The 22,649-nt window shown below is 70.2% G+C and overlaps 3 protein-coding genes and 1 long non-coding RNA gene across 4 annotated transcripts; 2 read left to right on the top strand and 2 right to left on the bottom strand.

Moving 5' to 3' along the window:
- Window positions 1–208: 208 nt before the first annotated feature.
- On the top strand, window positions 209–6,639 carry DQX1 (DEAQ-box RNA dependent ATPase 1). Its single transcript, XM_015850192.2, has 12 exons — window positions 209–299; window positions 801–1,092; window positions 2,727–2,920; window positions 3,124–3,499; window positions 3,786–4,025; window positions 4,257–4,356; window positions 4,460–4,618; window positions 4,766–4,957; window positions 5,056–5,181; window positions 5,380–5,570; window positions 5,654–5,844; window positions 6,070–6,639. The coding sequence occupies exons 2-12, from the start codon at window positions 811–813 to the stop codon at window positions 6,251–6,253; spliced, it is 2,235 nt and encodes a 744-aa protein (XP_015705678.1). The 5' UTR covers window positions 209–299; window positions 801–810; the 3' UTR covers window positions 6,254–6,639.
- A 1,819-nt stretch (window positions 6,640–8,458) lies between these two features.
- Window positions 8,459–10,331, top strand: LOC107306820 (interleukin-12 subunit beta-like). The gene is made up of 5 exons (XM_015850170.1): window positions 8,459–8,528; window positions 8,713–8,934; window positions 9,252–9,608; window positions 9,710–9,858; window positions 10,179–10,331. The coding sequence occupies exons 1-5, from the start codon at window positions 8,459–8,461 to the stop codon at window positions 10,329–10,331; spliced, it is 951 nt and encodes a 316-aa protein (XP_015705656.1).
- A 398-nt stretch (window positions 10,332–10,729) lies between these two features.
- Window positions 10,730–11,352, bottom strand: LOC107306838. Its single transcript, XR_001552275.2, has 2 exons — window positions 11,191–11,352; window positions 10,730–11,120 (listed from the first exon to the last, which is right to left on the bottom strand). It is a non-coding gene; the product is annotated as an uncharacterized LOC107306838 (long non-coding RNA).
- Window positions 11,353–13,044: 1,692 nt separating this feature from the next.
- On the bottom strand, window positions 13,045–16,780 carry TLX2 (T cell leukemia homeobox 2). The gene is made up of 3 exons (XM_015850168.2): window positions 16,375–16,780; window positions 13,483–13,720; window positions 13,045–13,350 (listed from the first exon to the last, which is right to left on the bottom strand). Exons 1-3 carry the CDS (start codon window positions 16,778–16,780, stop codon window positions 13,134–13,136), a joined length of 861 nt encoding a protein of 286 aa, XP_015705654.1. The 3' UTR covers window positions 13,045–13,133.
- Window positions 16,781–22,649: the final 5,869 nt, after the last annotated feature.

The raw sequence follows: 22,649 nt of genomic DNA, 5'->3' as shown, positions 1-22,649 counted from the left end.
TGAGCACCGGACTCGGGATGCGGAACCGGGACGGGCCCGGCCGGACACACGGGCACATACCGGACACACACACACACATACATACATACACACACACACACACACACACACACTCGTGGTCCCGCCGCCCGGTACAGGCCGCACGCCCGGTCCCGCCCGTTGCCACGCAGACGCCGCCCATAGCAACGGGCCGCGCGCCGCCGGGCGGCGCTGATTGGCGGCTGCCGGAGGCCACGTGACGACGCCGCGGTCACCTGACTCCGCTCCAGGCTGGGCCGAGGTGGCGGCGGCGCGCGCAGGTGAGCGGCGGCCGGGCCGGAACCGGAACCGGAACCGGAACCGGAACCGGAACGGACCCGCGGTGCCCCCTTAGCTCAGGCCGGACCCGGTGCCCGTGTCCCCTGTCCGGTGCGATCCGCTGACCCACGGCCGGAACCGGCCTCATTCGCTCAGCCCGGCCTGAGCTCCGCAGCCCTCCGGCCCCGTGTGGCCGGTGTGTCCCGGTGTGTCCCCGCCGCCCCGTGTCCCGGCACAGCCCCGCACCCGGCCCCGTTCCCGTGCTGTGCTGTGCCGACCCCTGTCCCGGTCCGTCCCTCCCGTCCCGGTTCCTCCCGTCCCACCGCGGGTGTCTCAGCCCCGCTCTGTCCCCGCCGTCCCCCCGCCCCGCAGCCGTCCCGGTGTCCCGTTGTCCCGTTGTCCCGGTGTCCCGTTGTCCCGCTGTCCCGTTGTCCCGCTGTCCCGGTGTCCCGGTGTCCCGTTGTCCCGGTGTCCCGGTGCCACGTCCCGTCTGCCCCCTGCAGTGGAAGCACAATGGCCACCGGTGGGGGCTCGGGGTCCCCGCCCCGGCAGAACGGCACCGGGTCGGTGCTGGAGGACGAGGAGGAGGACGAGGATCCGGCCCTGGGCTGTGACGGGGACCTGGAGGTGAATCCATATGACGGGCTGCCGTTCTCCTCCCGGTACTACGAGCTGCTGCGGCAGCGCCGGGAGCTGCCGGTGTGGAGCACCAAGTTCAGCTTCATGGAGCACCTGCAGGGCGGCAGCGGAATCGTGGTGGTGTCCGGACCCCCCGGTACAGGGAAGAGCACCCAGGTGAGTTGGGGGGGGCCGGGCACGGGGCTGCGCTGTGCTGCTCCCCCAGCACCGACCCTCCTACACGGAGCCGCTGCGATGCCGCCATCAGGAGCTGCCCCGTCCTGTGCTGGGGCTGCAGCCTCACACGGCCCCACACACTGACCCTGTAGCTGCACCAACACCCCGCAGCCCTGGGCTCTGCTTGCGGGTGGTCCCATGGGGGGCACTGCCAGCCCCGCTGCAATGGGCCCACAGCACTGAGGATGCGCTGGGCAGGAGCTCTGGCTTCAGGCAGCAGCTCTGTATGAGCTGGGGAGGCACCGCCACGTGTGTGCTGGGAGCACTGCGCTGCAGGGAGGGGGCTGGGGCTATTCCTGGGCTCGGTGTCGTGGCCGGGGACAGTCGGGCTGGGCAATAGTTGGCACCCGGTGCAGGATCAGGCCTCCCTATGGAGCAGGGACATTGCGTCCCATCCGTGCTCCTTTAACACAACACCTGGGGATGTCGTCATGCAGACTTTGACCTGGGGAGGCATCGCCTGGGAGCTGCAGGGGGAACCGTGGGCCTCCGCAGAGCTGGATGTTGTTTGGATCAAAGCTCAGCAGCTGCTGCTCGCTGTGTTTATCAGGGTGTTGGCTGCAGGGCTCCGAGCTGCTGGGTGCAGCGCTCAGCTGAGGTTCAGCGTGGGGCACAGCCCGGCTGGGAGCCTCGTTTAGTGCTCGGTAGCCATGGGGCTGTGCTGCCCTCGGGTGCAGGTCTATGCAGGGCCTGGAATCACCTCCAGCAGACAGGGAGGCACAACCTGATTGACACAGAGCATCTGATCCCGTGCCTTGGTGTGGCAGCACCCTGCAGGTCAGTGATCTGCCCAGAGGGGGAAGAGCTGATGCTCAGGCTGCTCCCTTTGCTGTTTCCGTGGCTGCCTGTGCTCTGTGCTGATCCTTATGAGGAGGGGGCATTGAGCTGTGCACAGCGGTGATCTGAGGGGGCCCTGTCACAGCCAGGCACAGGGCTGGAGGCTGTGGTCCCCACAGAGCTGTGTGTGGGTCTCTGGACGTGGCTTTGGGGGCAGATCCCTGCCACTTGGGGGCACCTGCCTGCAGGTTCTGTGTGGTGCAGGGTGTGGACTCGGAGCCCAGTGTGTTGCAAGCTGTTAAATGTCAGGTGTGTGTGTCTGGCTACAGGAGGGGAGTAAGGGGCTGGATTGGAGGAGTCCCATCTAAGTGGACTGGGGCACGTACTCTCCAGTCACAAACTGAGCATAGCAGGACTGGAAACACATGGAAACGGGCAAAGGGGAGTGATGGGAGGAGGAACAGTTTCCCTGTTAGGGAGGAACTGAGCAGCCAAGACTTGGCTGGGAGTAAGAAGTGATGAGATAGAGAAGAGGAGGGTGGATGTCCCATGTCTTTAATGCAAGGATCAGGCAGAAAGCTCTGGGCAGAGGATGGTGAGGCCGTGGTGCTCATTGCAAAGGATTCAGGTGCAGCATTATCAGGGAAGGAGCACCTGTGAGAGGTTCTGGGTGTCCCTGCATTGCTCCGGTGCAGGAGGTCCTGCGGGCACCGGGGCTGCAGTGCAGAAGGCACAGCACGTGCTGCTCGGGGTGGGTGTGAAGCTCCCAGGGCACCGACCAGTGCCGTCCCTCGCAGGTCCCACAGTGGTGCGCCGAGTACGCCCTGTCCATGCAGTTTGCACATGGCCTGGTGGCCTGCACCCAGCCACACAGCCTGGCCGCCCTCAGCCTGTCGCTGCGCGTGGCCGATGAGATGGACCTGAACCTGGGCCACGAGGTTGGCTACTGCGTCCCCCACGAGGACTGCTGCACCACGGAGACCATCCTGAGGTGTGCGGATGGGGGGCCCCCGTGCTGCACCGTGCTGGCGGTGCCGTTCTAATCCCACTCAGCTCCCTGGCCGCAGCGTAATCATTTAATCCCCCTTGGCCTCGTTAAGGGAGCCGGGCAGGGCGAGCGCTGGGGGGGAGAGGCCCGCTCCCCTGGGGATGTCTGCAGGCACAGCCACCCCCTGATGGGCCCGGGCCGTGCAGGTACTGCTCGGACGAGATGCTGCTGCGGGAGATGACGTCGGACCCGCTGCTGCGGCAGTACGGGGTGGTGGTGCTGGACGAGGCGCAGGAGCGCACGGTGCCCACAGATGTGCTGCTGGGGCTGCTGAAGGACGTCCTGCACCAGCGCCCGGAGCTGAAGGTGGTGGTGGTCACCTCACCGGCCATGGAGGAGCGACTGCGCGCCTTCTGCGGGGATCCCCCCGTGGTGCGGGTGCCTGGACCGGGGCCGTCCCCACAGCTGCTCTACAGGGATGTCCCGGCCCACAGCCGTGTCGATGCAGCCTGTCAGGCTGTGCTGGACATCCACCGGCGGCAGGAGCCCGGCCACATCCTCCTCTTCCTGGCCAGTGAGCAGGTGGGACTGCAGCACCCCGTGGTTTGGGCATTTGGGGCATCACTGTGCCAGCAGCACAGGGCTGGGGGCAGGAGGGGCTGGAGGGGTTCCCTGTCTGTAGTTCCTGGGGAAGCTCTGACCAAGGTGGGAGCTTGGGATGTCCCCTGGGCTGGGGCAGCTCAGCTCTGGGTTTAGTACGTCCAAAGGTCTTCCTGCAGGGCAGCCAGGTGGGCATCACCCTGTTTGGGGCTGTGGAGAACCTCTGGGTGCTGCTGTGACTCCACTCATGGCCTTGTCCTTCCTGCAGGAGATCACTGAGTGCTGCAGGGCCATCCAGACCGAAGCTGTGGCACTGAACCCTGGGCTGGGCCCGCTGCTGGTGCTGCCCCTGCACCCCGGTGTGGGCCGCGCGGCACAGAAGGTGTATGAGGCACCCGAGGAAGGCAGCCGGGAGCGGAGGGTGGTCGTCACCCACTGGCTTGGGGACTCGTCCTTCTCTTTGGGATCTGTGGGCTTCGTCATCGACACGGGGCTGGAACTGCGCAGTGTGAGTGGGGATGGGGATGGGGATGGGGATGGGGATGGGGATGGGGAGCTTGGCTCTGCCCTGAGGTGAGCTGAGAGCATGTGAGGAGGGTCTGGATTCAGGATTGTCTGCTCATCCCATCGCCTGCCTGGGGACACAGCCCAGACCTTGCACTGCACCGCTGGGGATGGTGGAGCTTTGTAGTGGGCAGGACCTCACCTGTAGATCCCTTCCCATGGGCTCACCCTGCAGGTCTACAACCCCCGGATCCGTGCGGAGTCCCAGGTGCTGCGGCCCATCAGCAGGAGCCAGGCAGAGTCACGCATGCAGCGAGCGGCTGGTGGCCCCCAAGGTGAGCCCCTTCCCCAGGGCACGCAGGAAGCAGCGGGTGGTGGCACGTCTCTCCAGCAGGATGCTGTGCTGCCCTTCCCCTGCTCACAGCCCGTCTCCCACAGGCACCTGCCTGCGCCTGTACTCGGAGGCCTCCTTTGAGCAGCGCTTCCCTCCCAGCCCCGCGCCCCACGTCAGTGAGACCAGCCTCAGCCGCCTCGTGCTGCTGCTGAAGCGCCTGGACATCGCTGACATGGGCCAGTGTGACTTCCTCGACAGGCCAGGTGGGGCTGAGGCAGAGTGCGATGGTGGGGGGGGAGAGCTGGGGCCATCTGTGGTCCAGGCTCCCTCTGGGAGGGGGTGGGAAGTGTCTGCAGCAGCAGGGCTGTCTGCCTCAGTGGCACCGTCAGCTGTCTGACATCCTGCCCCAGCCCCCGAGTCACTGATGCAGGCGCTGGAGGACCTGGACTACCTGGCTGCCCTGGATGACGACGGGAACCTGTCGGAGGTGGGGATCATCATGTCCGAGTTCCCCCTGGACCCTCAGCTGGCCAAAGCGCTCATCGCCTCCTGCGAGTTCGACTGCGTGGAGGAGATGGTCAGCCTGGCTGCCATGCTCACGGGTGGGTGCCGCTCTGCTGCTGGCTGGGGCACGATGCAGCCCCCAGGATCCAGCCTCATGGTGGCTGCACGTGGTGACCTCTCCTCTGTGTTTCCCCAGCTCCCTCCTGCTTTGTGACTCCTTCCACACGCCTTGAGGAGGCCGTGACCGCGCGCCGGCGGGCCCTGCTCCACCCACATGGAGACCACTTCACCCTCATCAACATCTTCAATGCCTTCCAGCAGCGTGAGTGCGGGGCTGGGGCGTGACTAGGGCAGGCAGGACCCCCACGCACATCCCACGGCTCCTTTGCTCCTTCCCGGAGCAAGCGCTGGGTCTGTGCTCAGCACAGCACACCTCAGCCTGGCTCTGAGGGGTCCCAGCCCCACCATGGGGTTCTCATGCTGTCCCCGTCCCGCACTGCTGACCCTTCTGTCCCTGCAGACCACATGGATGAGGGCTGGTGCCGCAAGCACGCGCTGAGCAGCGAGGCGCTGCGCCTGGCGGGCATCGTGCGGGCTGAGCTGCTGGAGGTGATGCAGCGCATCGAGCTCCCCGTCTCACCGCCTGCCTTTGGCACCGACACCAACGCGCTCAACATCCAGCGAGCGCTCATCTCAGGCTACTTCCTCAAGGTGGGCTGGGGGCTGCCATGGACCTGGCTGCAGGGGGTGGGGGGCACAGCCGGGCAGCAGCGTTCACCTCCCTCCCTCCCCAGGTCGCCCGGGACATCGACGGCTCCGGCAACTACGTGATGCTGACACACAAGCACGTGGCCCACCTGCCCTCCGCCTGCTGCTACCTGCTGCGACAGCCCCCCCAGCGCCTGCCCCCCTGGGTCCTGTACCACGAGTTCACCATCTCGCAGGACAACTGCCTCCGTGTGGTGTCAGAGATCCAGCCCCAAATGTGAGGACCTGAGGGCTGGGGAGGGTCCGGGCTGCGCCCATGTCCAGCTCCAACACTGTGGCAGAGCCCTGGGACAGCGCCTGGCCTGCGCCTCCTGGCCTGGGGGGGCAGATGGGGTCATTCCCACTCATGGGGGGTTCCTGTTTTGTGCTCCCGGTGTTACCCTGCAGCTCCCACCCCCGGGGCCGGCCCCCCTCCCTGATCCCCGTCCCTGTGTCCCCGCAGGCTGGTGGAGCTGGCACCCCAGTACTACCTGAGCAACCTGCCGCCCAGCGAGAGCCGCGATCTGCTCATGGAGCTGCGGGAGAAGGTGGTGGCGGCAGAGGACGCCCCGGAGGTGGCCGAGCCGCTGGAGGAGGCAGCAGCCGGCGAGGAGGACGAGGACCGGGACGTCTGTGTACTGCAGTGAATGGGAGCCACCAGAGCCCCCCCACCGCGGGGCGGCCCCGGTTTGGCCGGGATGACGGGGTGCTCCGGGGACACCGTGCTGCTGCGAGGGCCGACCCCTGCCCGGGGGCTGCCCTGACACCGGCTGCAGGACCGGCCCCTGGTGCTTTCCCCGGGGACGAGGCCACGCGCTTCTCCCTGAGCGGGGGGTGAGGTGCTGGAACAGGCTGCCCGGAGCGGCTGTGGATGTCCCATCCCTGGGGGGCAGTTCAAGGCCAGGCTGGATGGGGCTGTGGGCCCCAGGGCTGAGGTTGCCGGCCCTGCCCGTCACTCCCCAGCACGGGGCAGCTCCTCAGAAGCGACGGGGCCTCTTGTGAATTTTTCCTGTATAAAGTTTTGTGACCTTTGCTGCTGGCTCCGTGTGGTGTTTGCACTGCAAAGGGCTCGGGACGGGGTGGGCTCCGTTACCCCTCCCCGGCTCCCTGCCGCCTGGGGCTCCCCAGCAGCTCCCACGTGCCCCCGAGGGCCATTCCGTGAGCCCAGCACTGACCGTGTCCTGCAGTTGAAGCACGATGCGTGGGGCTCTCGCTCAGCTCACGCCTCCAGTTCTGGGTACCGCGCTGCTGTCCCGGTCACGGCGAGGGGCAGCCCTGGCATTTACATCAGCTGCTCCCCTCTGCAGTTCTGCTATTTTCCACAGAAGCGGAGGGGAAGCTGCGGTGACGGGGAGGAGGGCAGCCAGCTCCTATTCCAGCTCCCTGCTCCCCCTCAGGAGGGATGGGGCGCTGCTATGGGGGGAGCTGCTGCCGTCCTTCCCTGTCCTCAAGGACCCCTTCCCTGCCCCGGGGGGTTCTCCAGCTCCCCAGCAGGTCCCAGTCCTTTGTCACTTCACAGGACCAAGCTCAGGGCTGGCAACAAAGGCTGAGGGGCCCAGCACTGAGTGGGCCCTGCCCCCTGCCTGCCTCAGGCCCACGCGTGGGGCTCTGCTGTTCCCAGGAAGGGGCCCAGGGATTCCGTCCTCCGTCAGAGCACCTCGAAGGCTGAGCGGAAGGGTGGTGGTGGTGGTGGTGGTGGTGGTGGTGGCGGCTGAGCCTCCCCACAGCCACTTCAGTGCCCAAACTTCCCCCTCGCTTTCTAGGAACTCCAGAAAGTACATGACCAGGAGCCATGAGGACAGCCTGTGTCCCCTGCCTCCCCCAGAACTGCTGTTGGCCCCCAGGATGGGGGCCTGCAGATACCCCCTGCCCAGGGCTGCTGCCCCTCATCCCTGTCCCCACCGTCTGCTGCCCCTTGTCCACATCCACTCGTTCCTGCCCCTCATCTGCCTCCCTTGCGGTGCCGGAGCCAATCTGTGGTGCTGGAAGCTGTTCTGGCTCCCGGCTGGGGATGGCAGCACCTACCTGTTCTCGGTCCTGCCCTGTCAGAGCGGGGACATTGACTCTGGGCTACAGGGTTTGTGGTTCCTGTCACTCGTGGGGGTGGAGTAGGGCAGGACGGGGGATGCTCCCCCCCAGGGATGCATCCTGCCCCTTCTCCAGTGCTGGCTGGGGCTGTGCCTGGGTGCACACCCCCGAGATGGGCACAGCCGCAGGCTCTGCCACCCCTTTCCCATTCCCCTGGAGGTGCTTCCCCTAAGACCCTCCCCTATGGATCCCGGTACTGGAGGGCACCCGGGACCACAGGAGCTCCAGCACTGCCCGGAGCGGCCCCGCGCTGCCCCTTCGCCCGGGGCGCAGCGCGGTGCTCACGGTGTCCCCACTCCAAGCAGTGCTGGCACCGAGGCCGGCAGGGCTGGAGCCGAGCGGGTACCGATCTCCAGCTCCGCCCTGCGCCGGTTTCTCCTCTTCTGAGAATTGTGATGCTGCTGCGGTTTGCCTTCACCTTGGGGCAGCCCCGCGGGGTCGCGGCTCGGTATATACACGGCAGCTCCCGGCCCTCAGAGCCAGCAGCAGCAACGCACGCAGAGGTAGGTGCGGGGGGGGGGGGTCTCTGGGGGGGTGACGGGGAGCCGGAAAGGTGCTGCTCCACTCGGGCACTCCCTGCCCGGGGCCGTGCCGGGAAGGGCTGGGAGCTGCGCCCACCGCCCACCGAGCGGTGCTTTCCCAGCCGCTGCCCCCGGCTCCACTCGCTCTGCCCACCCCCGCTGCACCCCGGTACGGCTGCGCCCCGGCACCGCTCCTCCCGGGATCCAGCGCCGCGTCCCCTGACACCGCCCCTCTCCCCGCAGATGCCGGTCCTGGTGCTCCTGGCGCTGTGCATCGCCCTTACGGACACCCTGACCGCCTTCCCCCCAAAGTGTGAGTGCAAGAGGGAACGGGGGGGTTTCAGAGAGGGCACCAGGTGCAGGGAGGGATGGGAAGCGGACGGGGGGTGATGGAGCAGGCTGGGGGCCGTGGGTAGGTGGTACCTGGGGAGGGGGGCACCCAGCCCCACCACGGAGCAGGCGACAAACTGACCGCAGCCTCTGCACCTCATCTCCAGTTCTGGTGGGGAACCTGAACGAGGACGTGGTGGTGAAATGCAACACCTCGAGGCAGGAGGTGAAATGGACACAGAACGGGGAGCCGGAGCCCATGGCTGAGCTCGTGGAGAACGGACGGAATCTCACCATCCTCGGCTTGGACCTGCCGGCCACCGGCAACTACAGCTGCTGGGCCGGGGGCGTCCTGCTGGACAGCACCTACGTGGTGGTCGGGGACAGCGGTACCCGGGGCGGGGGCCGAGGAGGGGGGTGACGAGGGATGTGGGATGTCGGGCAGGATGGGGCAGGCGTGGGGTGATGGGACAGGAGCGATGACGTGGATGACTGACGTGGAGTGATGGGGAAGGGTGGGGATGGATGGAACGAGCGTGGGGGCAGGCAGGGGACCCGCCTGACACGCAACACGGGTACGAGGCAGATCGTGCTGCAGCCTGCGGGACGGAGGATGCAGCCAGGCAGGGCTGAGTGGGACGGTCTGGGGAGGGGACGCCCCGCTCAGCCCCGCGGACCCCAACCCCTTTATTCCCGGCCCCGTCAGGAGAGGGGGGCAGGGCCGCCTCCTGCCGGGCCGACTCCTACCTCGGCTCCTTCCGCTGCTCCTGGAAGGGGCCCCGCTCCGCCGTGTTCCGCGCCCGCCTCACACGCAGGTGGGTATCGCAGCCCCCGGCCCCGGCCCCGCCGGCTCCCCGCGCTCACTCCGCCTTCCCGCACAGCGACGGCTCCGTCGGGCTCTGGGTGCCCGCAGCCGGGCACGGCGGGCGGTTCAGCGCCAACTTCACGGATCCGTCCTTCTGCCCCTTCGCGGAGGAGCTGCGGCCGCTGCAGCTGAGCTTCGAGGGGATCTCAGACACCTCCTTCCTCAGCTTCTCCATCCACTTCTTTGTCCGTGACATCGGTGAGCTCAGCCCGCGGGTGTCCCCTCGGTGGGGTTTGGGGCTGGGAACCCCTGTGGGCCGCAGCCCCGCGCTGAGCCCCGCCGTGCTCCGCTGCCCGCAGTGCGACCCGACGCCCCGCAGGCGCTGACCGCGCACCTTCACGAGGGGCAGCTCCACTTGGCCTGGGCCCCCCCGGCCTCATGGCCGCTCCCCAGGTCCTACTTTGCTCTTCTCTACTGGCTGCAGTACGAGCTCCCCAACGGCACCCAGGTAACAGGCTGCCCACAGCCCCATTACCCCCACCCACACCGCCCTGCACACAGCCCCCCCCGGCCCACGCTTCCAGATCCGCAGACTGGCCTCTCCCACAGCACAGCAGAATCGTGACGAGCGGCGCCCAGTGACCCCTGGGGGGGGGGGCAGGAAATGGTCACTCCCAGCTGTGACCTCAGCTCCCCCCGGCACTGCCCGAGTCAGGCAGCACCACTGCCAGGGACGGGGAATAGCCCCAGCCCCCAGCTGCTGCACCCCCAGCTCCTGCAGGGCTCCCCGTGCCCCTCCCCGGGCCGTGACCAAACCCCCCTTTGCAGGTTGACACATTTGTGGAGGGCACAGAGCAGACGAGGCTGCGGGAGCGTGTGCGGAGGGTCCGCATCAGCTGCCAGGACCCCTACAGCAACTCCTCGTGGAGCCCCTGGAGCGGGTGGAGGGAGGTGGGCACAGCCGGGCTGCGGCGGGGCTGAGGGGCACAGAGCCCTGGGCCGGGGGGTGAAGCTCAGCACCCCGGGGTGAAGCGGCCAGAGCTGCCGCTGCCAACATTCCCATCCACCCGTGTTATATTGAAGTGCTGTTTTTAATCTCTGTATAAGAGCTGAGCTTGGCTTTTCTATGCAAAACCCCAATCAGAGTGTGTGTGTGAGAGCAGGGCTCCGCGCCCCACAGCTCCCAGCCCCGTTTTTGCCACCCCTCAGCTCCCTGCAGGACACGCAGCCGGCAGCTCCAGCTGGGGGGGAACGAGAGCAGAGCCCGCAGCCAGGCGGCCCCGGCAGGGAACGGCCCTCAGCCCATGAGCTCAGCCTCAGCTGCAGCCCCACACACGGAGCTGCCGGGGGTCACCGCCCCATCACACGGAGCGCTCGGCGCTGGGTAATGCCACGGGGCGTTTATTGAGGTGCTCCCGCGTGGGCCAGGGCCGGGGCTGCGCCCTGCTGCCGCTCTGGGGAGGCTGGTGAGAGTGTGAGGCCCGGGGCACTGCCCTGCTGCGGAGCGGGAGCCCCCCGGGGGCATCTGCGGAGCCCAGGGGTCCCGTGAGGGGTCCAGAAGCTCCGGGATCCAGGAGTCCGGGGGTCCCGTGGCTCGGGAGCAGAGGATGCTCCAGAGGGGCGGGGGGCTCAGAGGGTCCCGCAGAGCAGCGGCCCGGGGCCGGGAATCCGGGGAGTCCCGGCGGTCCCGGGTCCCCGGCAAAGGGGTGGGCGCCCCGTCACGGCGGAACCACGGCACCCAGGCGCAGCTCCTCCCCCTCCAGCATCTCCCTGCAGCAAAGGGGTCCCGCTGAGCCCCGCGTCCCCCGCCCCCGCCCCCGCCCCCGCCCCCTCCCCGTACCGATACGCGGCGATCTCCGCGTCCAGCGCCATCCGCAGCCGCAGCAGCGCGGGATATTCCCGCAGGCACCGCGCCATCTCCTGCTCCGCTTCTCCGATCTGCCGCTCCAGCTCCGCCACCCGCTCCTGCAGTCGGGCTGTCAGCGCCGCTCCGGGACCGCGACCCGGACCCCGGGACCCCGCCCCAGCCTCCCCTTCTCCTGAGACCCCGCACCGCAGCGATCCTCCATCCCACCCCCATCACGCACCACCCCCTCGCTCGCGCCTCTCTGGCCAAGCCTCCCCCCCCTGATGCACCCCAACTCCCCCCCCGTTTATCTGGTACTTGGCACCTCCCTCGCTGCTGCCGGTGGCGGAGCCCTCAGCTGCCGATGCAAGCGCCCCCACGGCCCCCGGCGCATGCGCCTCCACCTCCGCCGCGCGGGCGCGGAGCAGCCGCCGATACCCCGCGGCCTCTTGCGCGGCGCGGAGCGCGGCCTCGCCGCCCCGGGAAGCGGGGAGAGCAAGCGGGGCCCTCACCAGCGCAGCGCGCAGACCCCCCGCCGTCCTCTCCCCGCCGGCCGCTCATCCCGGCTGCTCTGCGGCGGCGCGGCGGCGGCGGCGGCTCCCCCCTCCCGGTCCGACCGGCCGCGTCACGGAGTCGCAGCCAATCCCGCCGTCGGGAAACCGGCACCGGCGGCCCCGCCTCCTCCCGGGTGCGCTGCGGGAGCGGAGGGACGCCGCCCGGCCCCCCGGTCCGTAACCCAATGAGCTGCGAGACCCGACGGGGCCGGGCGGCGTCCCGCCGACACCGCAGGCTCCCGGTACGGTCCCGGTACGCCCCGAAGGGTCCCGGTTCGGGCAGCGGTCCCCGCGGGTGCCGGTCCACGACCGCCGTTCCCGGGGCGGTTCCCGTCCGCGCCGTCGCGTCCCGGCAGCAGCACGGACAGCGGGGGCCGGGTCGGGGTCAGCGGGAGGTCAAGGTCAAAATCGGGGTCACGATTAGGGTCGGGGTCGGGACCTCAGCCCCACCAGCAGCGGGACCGGCTGGAGCTGCCTGGGGAGGGTCCCACGGCCCAGCCCGGCATCGCCCGAGTCCTGGCCCGGCTGCACCCGCTGCTGGGACACACGGGGGTGGAAGTTCGCTGCGGGATCCAGAAGTGGCACAGCCCGCATTGTCCACATTGTGCCAGAACAAAAGTTCAGCCCCACAGTGAGACACGGCGTGGGGGGGAGGCAGAGGAGGCCCCGGGGGCAGTTCTGGGGGGGGGCTGCCACCCACTGCCTCCTGGGGGGACCCTGTGCTCATTGTTCAGGGCTGCAGATGGGCCGGGAGCGCCGGGAGCACCGGGAGCACCGGGAGCCCGTCCCGTGTGGCCAACAAACTCCATCGGCCCGTCACGCAGGGAGCGCTGCGGGCGGTGGGTCCCCGCGGCTGGAAGCCAGAGCTCACGAACTCGGACCCGTCCGGGTCGGACGGCGCCGCACAACGGCCGGGGGCAGCACGGAGTTACCGGCGCCGGGAATGTGAGAGTCCAGGGGGCGCCGCCCCCGCCCCCGGCTCTGCCCGCCATGGGCTCGATGGGCGCCGAGGCGCCGCCCCAGCACGTGGAGCTGCCGATGGGGGATCGGGCTCCGAGGGGCTGCACGGGGTGGGCGACCCCCCCCCGAGGGTCCGGGCTGGCAGAGGCACGTGGGATGAAGGTGGGGTGGGGAGGGGGGCAGGTATCACAGTCCATCTGCCAGGGGCTGCGGCTCCAGCAGGGCAGTGACGGGGCCCGGATGTGGCGTGGGGAGGGGGCTGCCGCTCGGGATGGCACCGGGAAGCAGCAGCCCCCTCCCCTCCCTCCCCGCCCCGCCCCGGGGGTGACGGGGCCGCCCCGCGCCCCTCCGGGCCGAGCTGCCGCCTCCCGACCGGTCCGGGGCCCCCAGGGGCACAGCGGGTCCCTCCGCCGCGCGGCGCCCTCACACCACGGAGGCCACCCCCGAGACGGACGTGACCTTATTGTCCTCGGCCCAGGGCTGCAGGTTCTGCAGGGCGTACAGCGAGGAGTTGTGCATGCACAGCGGGTCCTGCGGCAGCGGCTGGCTCAGGCTCTTCTGGAAAGCCTCCTGCTGCAGGTGCAGCATCAGCCGGCTGGCCTGTTGCCGCTCCGCCTCCCGTTCCTCCGCCGTCTGCCTCCTGCACACACGGCCCGGGCTGAGCGATGGGGCGCACGGGGACACCGGCCCCACGGCCCCGGCCGGAACGCGAGCGGAGCGACCGAGCAGCGCCAGGAGCTGCGGGCGACCCGGCCCCGAGCAGCCCCCTCACCTCCACTTGGTGCGCCGGTTCTGGAACCAGGTCTTCACCTGCGCGTCCGTCATCTTGAGGGCCTTGGCCAGGGCTGCTCGCTCAGCAGAGGCCAGGTACTTCTGCCGGTGGAAGCGCTTCTCCAGCTCACAGATCTGCAGGCGGGTGAAGGACGTGCGCGGCTTCTTCCTCTTGGGCGGCGTTCGGTTCTGGTACGGGTGCCCGATGCGCCGCGTGGCCGCGAACGGCGAAAGCGCAGCTGTGGGCGGGGGGGGGTGAGCGGCTGCGCCGGGCGGGGGGAGCGCAACGCGGCCCCAAAGCGAGGGGCAGACACCGATGGGAACGGGACCGAGACCGGCCCGAGGGGATGGAGCGGCACGGCCCCTGGAGCGGGGTGTGGGCAGAGCAGGATGGGAGCTCCATGCGAGCTGTGGGGAGGGGGCGAGGAAGGAAAACACACATCCCGATCCTGCAGGGGACACGGCGCCGCTAAACGTGCCCAGGGGGCTCGTGTGCACGTGGCTACAATTGCACCCGGAGCCCAAAGGGGGACCCGGCAGCTGGGACCCCCCCACATCACCGAGTGGTCCCACCCTCAGGGTCATCGAGGGCTCCGGGCAGCACAAACCCGGCCCTGTTCCCAGCCCCGCCGCCTCCCGGCACCCCCCGCGGAGGGGATGGCACCGGAGGCCATGGAGGCAGCTCATGTCTCTCCTTCCCTTCGCACGCAGCAGCCTCTGGGTTGGCTGCCCTGCAGCTGCTGGGGGGGGGATGGGGAGGGGGCTGCCACCTCCCACGGGGACATGGAGATGGGGCCATGGGGGCATCAGGGCAGCAAAGGGCTGCAAGGAGGATGGAGCAGGACTGTGTGTGTGCGGCACGGGCGGCCCATGGCTGAGCCACAGCTCCAGGACACCACGGCCATCAACAACACTACAGCACATGGGCAGTGCTGCCTCAATGGGGCCGCCATGGGGCCGCCATGGGGCTCCAGCACCCCACACCTATGGGGCATGGGGCAGACCCTATAGCAGGCCCCAGGGACAGACCATCCGTGCCCCACACCCCATCAGCGTGGTGGGAGGGTGTCTGCCCGCGGCGGGTGGAAGCGCTCGGTGCAGGTGGAGCCGCACAGTTGGGGGGATGGACCGACACCCCCACATGGGGCGGCCCCTCACCGCAAACAGATGCTGACAGCCCCAAGATCACCCCAAGGCTCCGGTGCTGAGTGATGTCCACGGCTGGGAGACCCCGTGCCGGGGAGGGGCCGCCATGTCCCCCCACTGCTGGCGCCAGGCAGGAGACGGGGACGTCAGCAGCGGCCATGCGCGGGGACGGTGTTCCATCACCAATGGGTGGGCCGGGAGGCGAACCCGGTTCTGATGGTGCCCGTGATGGGCCCCCACAGCCCCAGACCTCCCACCCCACGAGGCCCAGCCCCTGTGGCCCCCGCAGCTCCCTCAGCCCCCACAGCCCCGGCCTCGTCCACCGCCCTCGTCCCCACACTGGGCCGCGCTGCAGACGTGGCAGTGCCGCCATCTTGGGAAGGAGCCGCATTCAGCCACACTCACAGCCCCCCTCACTCACCCCACCGGCACCCAGCACCGGGCACCAGCACCCCACACCCACCAGGCACCAGCACCCCACACCCTCTGCACCGGGGGACACAACCCTCATCTCAGCACCCTGAGCTGCTCCAGCCACAGCACCCCGCACACGGCCCCATTGGCAGCACCGCACACGGCCCCATTGGCAGCACTGCACCCCACCACTCTCCCCAGCTCTCCCTCACACCCCAGCCCTGGCTTCGCCCCACACCCGGCATTCAGCAGCCCCACATCCATCCCTGTACACCCGCACATGGATCTGCACAACCTGCACAGCCCCGTCCTCCTCCCAGCACATCCCACAACGCAGCACAACGACCACTGCACAGCACGGGCTCACAGTCACGCCAGCACCACCCCACCACGTCCCCAGCCCCACAAACACCCCCCACCACATCCCCAGCCATGCAAGTACCCCACAGCACAGGCCCCCAGTTCCACAGACACCCCACAACGTGGGCTCACACCCCACAGACACCCCACAACGTGGGTTCACAGCCCCACAGACACCCTGCAGTGTGAGTTCACAGCCCCACAGACACCCCGCACTGTGGGTTCACAGCCCCACAGACACCCCACAACGTGGGTTCACAGCCCCACATACACCCCACAACGTGGGTTCACAGCCCCACAGACACCCCACAACGTGGGTTCACAGCCCCACATACACCCCGCACTGTGGGTTCACAGCCCCACATACACCCCTCACTGTGGGTTCACAGCCCCACAGACACCCCACATCACAGGTCCGCAGCCCCACAGACTCTGCACAGTGTCTGCTCCCCTCCCAGCCCCATTCCCACACATGGTATCACCGTGCAGCCCCACACCGGGTCCTCGCTCCCCGTTCCCACACGCGGTCTCTCTCCTCCCGGTCGGACCGGGCTGGGGCCGCAGCCCCGCGTTTCTGACAGGTCGGTGCTGCGGAGCTCGCGGCCAAAGAACGACGGGACCCCCCGGCGCATCGCAGGGAGCGGCTGCGGCGAAGCTCCGGCTCCAACGGGAACCGGGACCCGGGGGCAGCGCCCACCCGGAGCCGCAGCGCGCGGGCCCCGACGGTTGTCCTTCCCGGTGCGCGGTGCCGGGGCGGGGGGGGCGGCTCGGCGGGATCCCGGTCCCCGCACGGCAGCGATCGGCGGCTCCGCGGCCTCGTGCGCACGGTACCGAGCGCGGCACCGGCGGATCGCAGCCGCTTCCAGCGCGGCGGAACCCGGCGCGGACGGTCCCCCCGGTGTGAGCCGCTGCGCCCGCTCCGCTCCCGCTCCCGTTCAGCCGCCGCTCGGAGCCGTCGGAGCGGAGCGCTCACCTGAGAGCCGGTCCTTGGCGATGCGCCGCGTGGTCTCCATCCAGGGGAAGGTGAGTCCCGACAAACCCGGTACCGGCGGCGGAGCGGCGGGAGGCGCGGGCGGCGCGGGTCGGTGCGCGGGGACGCGGATGACCCCGGCGGGCGGCGCGGCGGGCGCGGGGGTCACGTTGACGCTCACGTTCATGCTCATGTTGAGGTTGTAGGAGCCGAGCGAGCAGGCGGGGCCGTAGCCGCCTCCGTACAGCCCGGGGTAGTCGGGCTCTCCCGCGGCCCGCGCCGGCCCCGCGCCGCCCGGGGGCTCCGGGCCGCTGAGGATCTGGTCGATGCCGAAGCTGATGGGCTCGTGGGGAGCGGGGGCCGCTCCGCCGCCCTCCCGCGCCAGCGCCGCCGCCGCCGCCGCCTCCATGGCCCCGCCGCGCTCACACTCGGGGCATCGCGGGGCCGCCCGAGCGCGGGGCGCGGCCGCGGGCTGCGGGGCGCTGCGGGGGGGGCGGCGGGCGGCGGGAGATGGACGAGCCGGGGGCCGGGAACGGAGCGCGGCCCGCGGCGGAGGCGGCTGGTGGCGGCCGGGAGCTGCGGGCTGCGGGGCGCGGCGGGACCCCCCGGCTGCACCGCGCTGTTGTGCCCCGCTCCATATGGAGCTGCCAAATTCTCGGCCGCCCGCCCCTGATCCGCGGCCGCGCCCCGTGATGGGCAGCACGCGCCCTCTGGGGCGGGGGCTCGCGCATCCCGGGGCCACGCCCCGGCACCGGCACCGGCACCGGCCCCTCCCCGGCCTCGGCACCGGCCCCTCCGCCCCACCCCCCCCCTCGGCCCGCCGGGATCCCCGGCACCGCCGCGGTTCGGCGCGGGCGGCGCGTGTCCGGGGTCTCCTGTCGGGATCCGTCGGAAGCGCCGCGGTGGAGGAGGCGCGTCCCGGTTCCCCCCGCCCGGAGAATCGCCGGGCTCAGGGCGGCAGAACGATGGAGGGTCCCACCGTGACAGCGGACAGAGACACGGCGCACCCCGCGCTCCTCCCTGCCCCCTCCGGTGCCGTCGGGGCGCACAGAGCGCAACCCCGGGGCCGCCACCCGCCCTCCCCCGCCGCGTCGGGGCCGCACCGTTCTCCGGGCGGAGACCGCTGCAAGTCCCGGCTCTCACAGAGCGGCCCCGGTGCTGCTACGCGTCCACGCGGGGCCGCTCCCGCATCCCGGGGCTCTCCCGTCCTTCGGCCCCCGCGGCCGCCGCCGCCCGCACGTACCGACCACGGCCCTTTCGATCCCGCAGCAAACAGACCCCGCGCCTGCCGTTCCCGGGGCACGGATCCGCGTTTGTGGACCGGTGTGGACCCGCTTACCGCGGACCCGCCGTTGCCGTCAGCGCGCACCCGAGTCCCACGGCCGCCCTGCTCCGGTGACACGGAGCCCAGAGACGGGCCCCTTCGCGAGGCTCATATCTGGCACGGAGGGTGCCCCGGGCTCGGCGCCCACCCGCACACCGGGCAGACAACGGGCGGTTGCGGACCGGGCCGGGACTTTGGCGACTATCGCGATCGCTCCGGGCCGCGGTCGAGGGTTCGGTGGGTCCGGGCCGACGGGTGCCGGGTCCCGGTTCAGGGCGAGGGCGGCGGGTCACGTCCCCGGGGCAAGGGCCGGCGCGGGAGGGGCCACCCGTCTGCCCTGGCGCCACCGGTCTGGGGCAAATGACATTACCGGGGCTGCGCCTGTAAATCACGGCGGCACCGGGAGCTGCAGCTGCTGCGCCCCGGGGGCACGGCACGGCCCGGGGGCACCGCGGGGATCGGGGGAACCGGGCAGAACCGGGCCCAGCGGGACGCGCTGCTCCACGGGGTGAGGGGCTGCGTGGGTGGAGGGGACACAAACACACACACACACACACACACATGTACCACCCCATCCCTGCACACACACACACACACACACATATACACACACACAAACACACACACACACACACACACACCCCGTGGTGGGGCTCAGCGTGCACACACGTGTGTTCACACACCCTGCAGAACAGCACAGTGCTGCACACAGCACAGAGTGGATACACACACAAACACACACACGGAGATGCTCACACCCGGCTCCACACCACGGCACCGCCCCACGCGTGCACAGCCCCAGCTGCACACACACACACGCACGGAGCCGCCCGTACAGCGCCGGTGCACACACACACGTGTACACGCTCACAGGGCACAGTGTGACGATGCCCCCACGCACCCACGCAGACCATCCGGAGCTGCGCCCACCCTCACTGTGCTCACACCCACCCCACGATCCCCCCCCCGTGCCCACACAACCCCCCGTGTCCACACACACCCCGCACCGCCCCGCGCGGGGCTCACCCCACCTTACACGGGTGGGCACAGCGTGGACCCCCCCGCTCCCGGAGCTCCCCGGTGCCAACGTTGCGGGTCCCGCGTGTGCAGCATTTTGGGGGGGGGGACATGGCGCCCCGACCCGCAGCAGCGCAGCCCGCAGGTGCGGGGGGGAAACGCGTCGTGCCGGGGGAGGGAGCGGGTTAATGAAACCGAGAGCGGGAGGCAGCTGTGTGGAAGCGCCCGGGGGCTGGAATGACGGGCGGGCCGGGAGATGGATGGAGGGGCAGGGGATGGATGGGCCCCGCGGCACCTGCCCGTGTCACCGGCACCTCCGCCCCGCGCCCGCGGGAGCTGCACAGCGCGGCCCGGCCCGAGCTCACCGAGCCCGACCGCCTCGGGGCGGGGGGCAGAGCTGGGGGTGGGGGCACCGGGACAAGGCCGAGCCCTCGGGCGGTGCTGGAGCAGCGGGTGCTCGGTGACACCGGAGCTATTGCGGCTCGGGGATCTGCCCAGGCCACCCCACGGCATCTCCCGGTGTCACGGCTCCCACCTGCCCCGTGACCCTCACACAGCTCAGCCGGGGCTGTGAGCCGCCATCGGGCCGCCCCGTGGCTCTGCCCGGTCCCTGAGCGCTGCGGGCACCACGGGGCTCCGGTGAGGGACCCTCACACACACCTGTAAAGGAACAGGGCTGGAACAGCCCGATGCGCTCAGACAGAGCCCCGCTCCTCGTTCCCTGCCCGCTCACAGCCCGGTGCTTCCCAGCACACGGCCCCGCTCATCTCCCCTCGGGGCGGACACTCGTGCGGCGCTGAGCAGGGGCTGTGGCAGCGGGGCACTCGCACGGCCCAGGGTGGAAAATCAGCCCTCAGCCCCACGGCGCTGCCCGCACTGACCGCAGCTCCGGGCCGTGCTGCTGCCGGAGCCGCACGGTCCCGCAGCGGCCGCTGAGCTGAGCGGAGCTGCTCCCTGCTCCCCTGCATCCCGCAGCAGCCCGCAGGGTGCCCGGCCCTTGGCACGGCCTTGGGATGCGTGCACAGATCCCGCAGCTTTCCTTCCCACGGCTCCTCCATCACCCAACAGAACAACCCCTGCGACACCCCCCCTCGTGCCCCCCCCCCCCCGGGCAGACGCTCTGCTGCTGCTGGAGCCCCGCAGCCCCGCGCCGATGTCCCCGTGTCCCCGCGCGGTTCCGTGCCGGTCTCGGGCGCTGTGCGGGGGCAGGACGGAGCACTGCGGGTCGCTGCCCGCCCCTCACACCGCTGCCAGCCGCTCCAGCGCGCGGCAATTAAGCGGCGGAGGCCTGGCCGGGCCCCACGTTACCACCGGGAGCTGCTGCCAAGCCGCCCTCTCCCGCCCGCTCCCCCTCTAATCTCATTATCGCTGGACGTCCCCTTCTTCCTCCCGCTTCCCCCCCAAACCCGCTGGCAAACTGTAGGGACAGTCAGCTCCTCTCTGGCTGCTGGGTTAATTCTGGGCTAATTAGATGAAGCCGGCCCAGATTGGATTACTTTAGCCTGCATTTGGTCCTCCAGTCCTTGACTTGCGGCTCCCGTGGGAGCTGCTGGCGCCTCCTGCCTCAATCAGACACTTCTTAACCGCATGAAACACTCCCGGTGCCCCGCACCCGCCGGCCCCGGGCCGGGCGCTGGCAGCCGCTGGGTGCGGGGGTGACGCGGTGGCACGCACGCTTCGCTCCCCCCGGTAACGACCGGCGGCGCTGGGCCGGGCCGGGCCCTCGGGCAGCTGCAGCGCGCAGCCACGGCCCCGCACACGGCGCCCCGACGGCCCCCGACGGCCGAAGCCGCCCCGGTCGGACGTCACCACGGTGACCGTCGGCGTCTGCGCAGCGCCCTCGGGGAGGAGCCGCACGACGGGGAGCACCGTGCGGCGGGTGCGCTCCCCGCCGGGCTGCGGCCGCGGGGCGGGGTGGGGCGCGGGGCGGCCTCTGGGGGACGGGGAGCTCCGGGCCGGGGGCAGCTCGGGGGCTGCTGACCCTCCGGCAGCGCTGTGGGACGGGAGCGGGGGGCGGGGGGCGCGGGGCGGAGGAGCGGAGCAGCCCTCGCTGTCCTGAGGGGCGCGGGATGGACCCCACCGCAGTCAGCGGGGTCGGCGGCCGAGGCCCCAAAGCTTCTGTGGGGCTGACGGTGCCAGGGCGTGGGGCTGCGGCCGCTGGGCAGGGTGCGGGGAGCTGGAGGAGCGGGACAGCGGGAGGGGGGTGCGCAGGCCCCGGTCCCGCAGTGTGCGCGGTACGGCCCATCCCGGGCTCCCGCCGCCCCCATCCCCGCGGGGGTCGGGTGATTCTGGGGGGTTCGGTACCTCCCGGCCCGGCCCCTCCCCCGAGGCCGCGGGTTCTGCCCGGCGGGCCGGGGCTGCGCGGGCCGGGGGTGCCGGGTGCCCGCAGCTCTCGCTGCCGCGGGGCCGTTGACAGAAACCGTCGCTCAGAACCTCGTTATCAAAGGCCGAGGGCAGGTAATTGGATTCTGCAAATCCAATCAGGTGCATTAGGCAGGGAGTTCAGTCCATAACCAGTGCCCAGCCCCCCCTCCGAGCCCCCCGCCCCGCGCCCAGCGGCCTCGCTGCCACGAACCCCCCGGCGCCGGCCGCCTCCGGAGCCCCCCGGCACCGGGACTCGCGGGGTCGGTCCCGGTGTGGGGCTGGTCCCGGTGTGGGGCTGGTCCTGGTGTGGGGCTGGTCCCGGTGTGGGGCTGGTACCGGTGCGGGGCTGGTCCCGGTGTGGGGCTGGTCCCGGTGTGGGGCTGGTCCCGGTGCGGGGCTGGGGGCCCCGCGCTGAGGCCGGGGAAAGGCCGATGGCCCCAGGGGCTGCAGCGGGATGACCCCGCGATGGGCAGCCCCTGCCCGGAGCGCTGCCCGCTCTGTGCCGCTCCGAGCGCTCCGGGTCAGCGCTGCGCCCCTGCGCCGGGCACGGCCCGCCCGCCCCGCACCCCAGGGCCGGGAAAAGCCCCCGCAGCGATTACCAGAAGGAGCCGCCCAGCCCCGCGCGGCGGAAATGGAGCTGAATATTAGAGCAGGTCTCCGCTAAAAGCCCCGACCCGCCCCGCAGCCCCGCCGAGCTCAGGGTGCATTAATTATGTATCTGCGGATGGAGCCGCGCGGCCCCGCGGTGCCGGGCTGCAAACGGTCGCTGGGGCGCATCGTTCCCCAGCGCAGCCCTCGGCCCCCCCGGGCCCATCCCCGTGGCGCTGCACAGCACAACCCAGCACTACCCAGCACAACCCAGCACAACCCAGCACAACCCAGCACTACCCAGCACAACCCAGCACAACCCAGCACAACCCAGCACACCTCAGCCAACAACCCAGCACAACCCCAACTACCAGCACTACCCAGCACTACCCAGCACTACCCAGCACAACCCAGCACAACCCAGCACAACCCAGCACAACCCAGCACAACCCAGCACTACCCGCTAAAGCAAACCCAGACAACCCATCACAACCCACACTAGCCACACTACAAGCACTACCCAGCACAACCCAGCACAACCCAGCACAACCACACTAACCCAGCAAACCCAGCTAAACCCAGCACTACACAGCACTACTACACACTACTCAGCACAACCCAGCACAACCCAGCACAACCCACACAACCACACACCCAGCAACAACCAGCACTACCCATTCAAACCCACACACCAGCACTACCGCAGCACTACCCAGCACAACCCACACAACCCAAGCCAACCCATAGCACTACCCAGCACAACCCAGCACAACCACTACTACCCAGCACCCCAGCACTACCCATCAGCACACCCAGCACAACCCAGCACAACCCCACACAGCCACAGCACACCCCAGCAAACCAGCTCTAGCCCAGCAACCCAGCACTACCGCAACCTCACACTACCCAGCATACCAGCACAGCCACACAACCACACAACCAGCACTAACCAGCACTACCCCACACAACCAGCAGCAACCCACAC

The sequence above is a fragment of the Coturnix japonica genome, assembly GCF_001577835.2.
Source record: "Coturnix japonica isolate 7356 chromosome 4 unlocalized genomic scaffold, Coturnix japonica 2.1 chr4random350, whole genome shotgun sequence".
NCBI classification, from domain to species: domain Eukaryota; kingdom Metazoa; phylum Chordata; class Aves; order Galliformes; family Phasianidae; genus Coturnix; species Coturnix japonica.
Note: the sequence above shows the minus strand (reverse complement) of the source record. Positions and strands in the feature narration are given on the sequence as shown.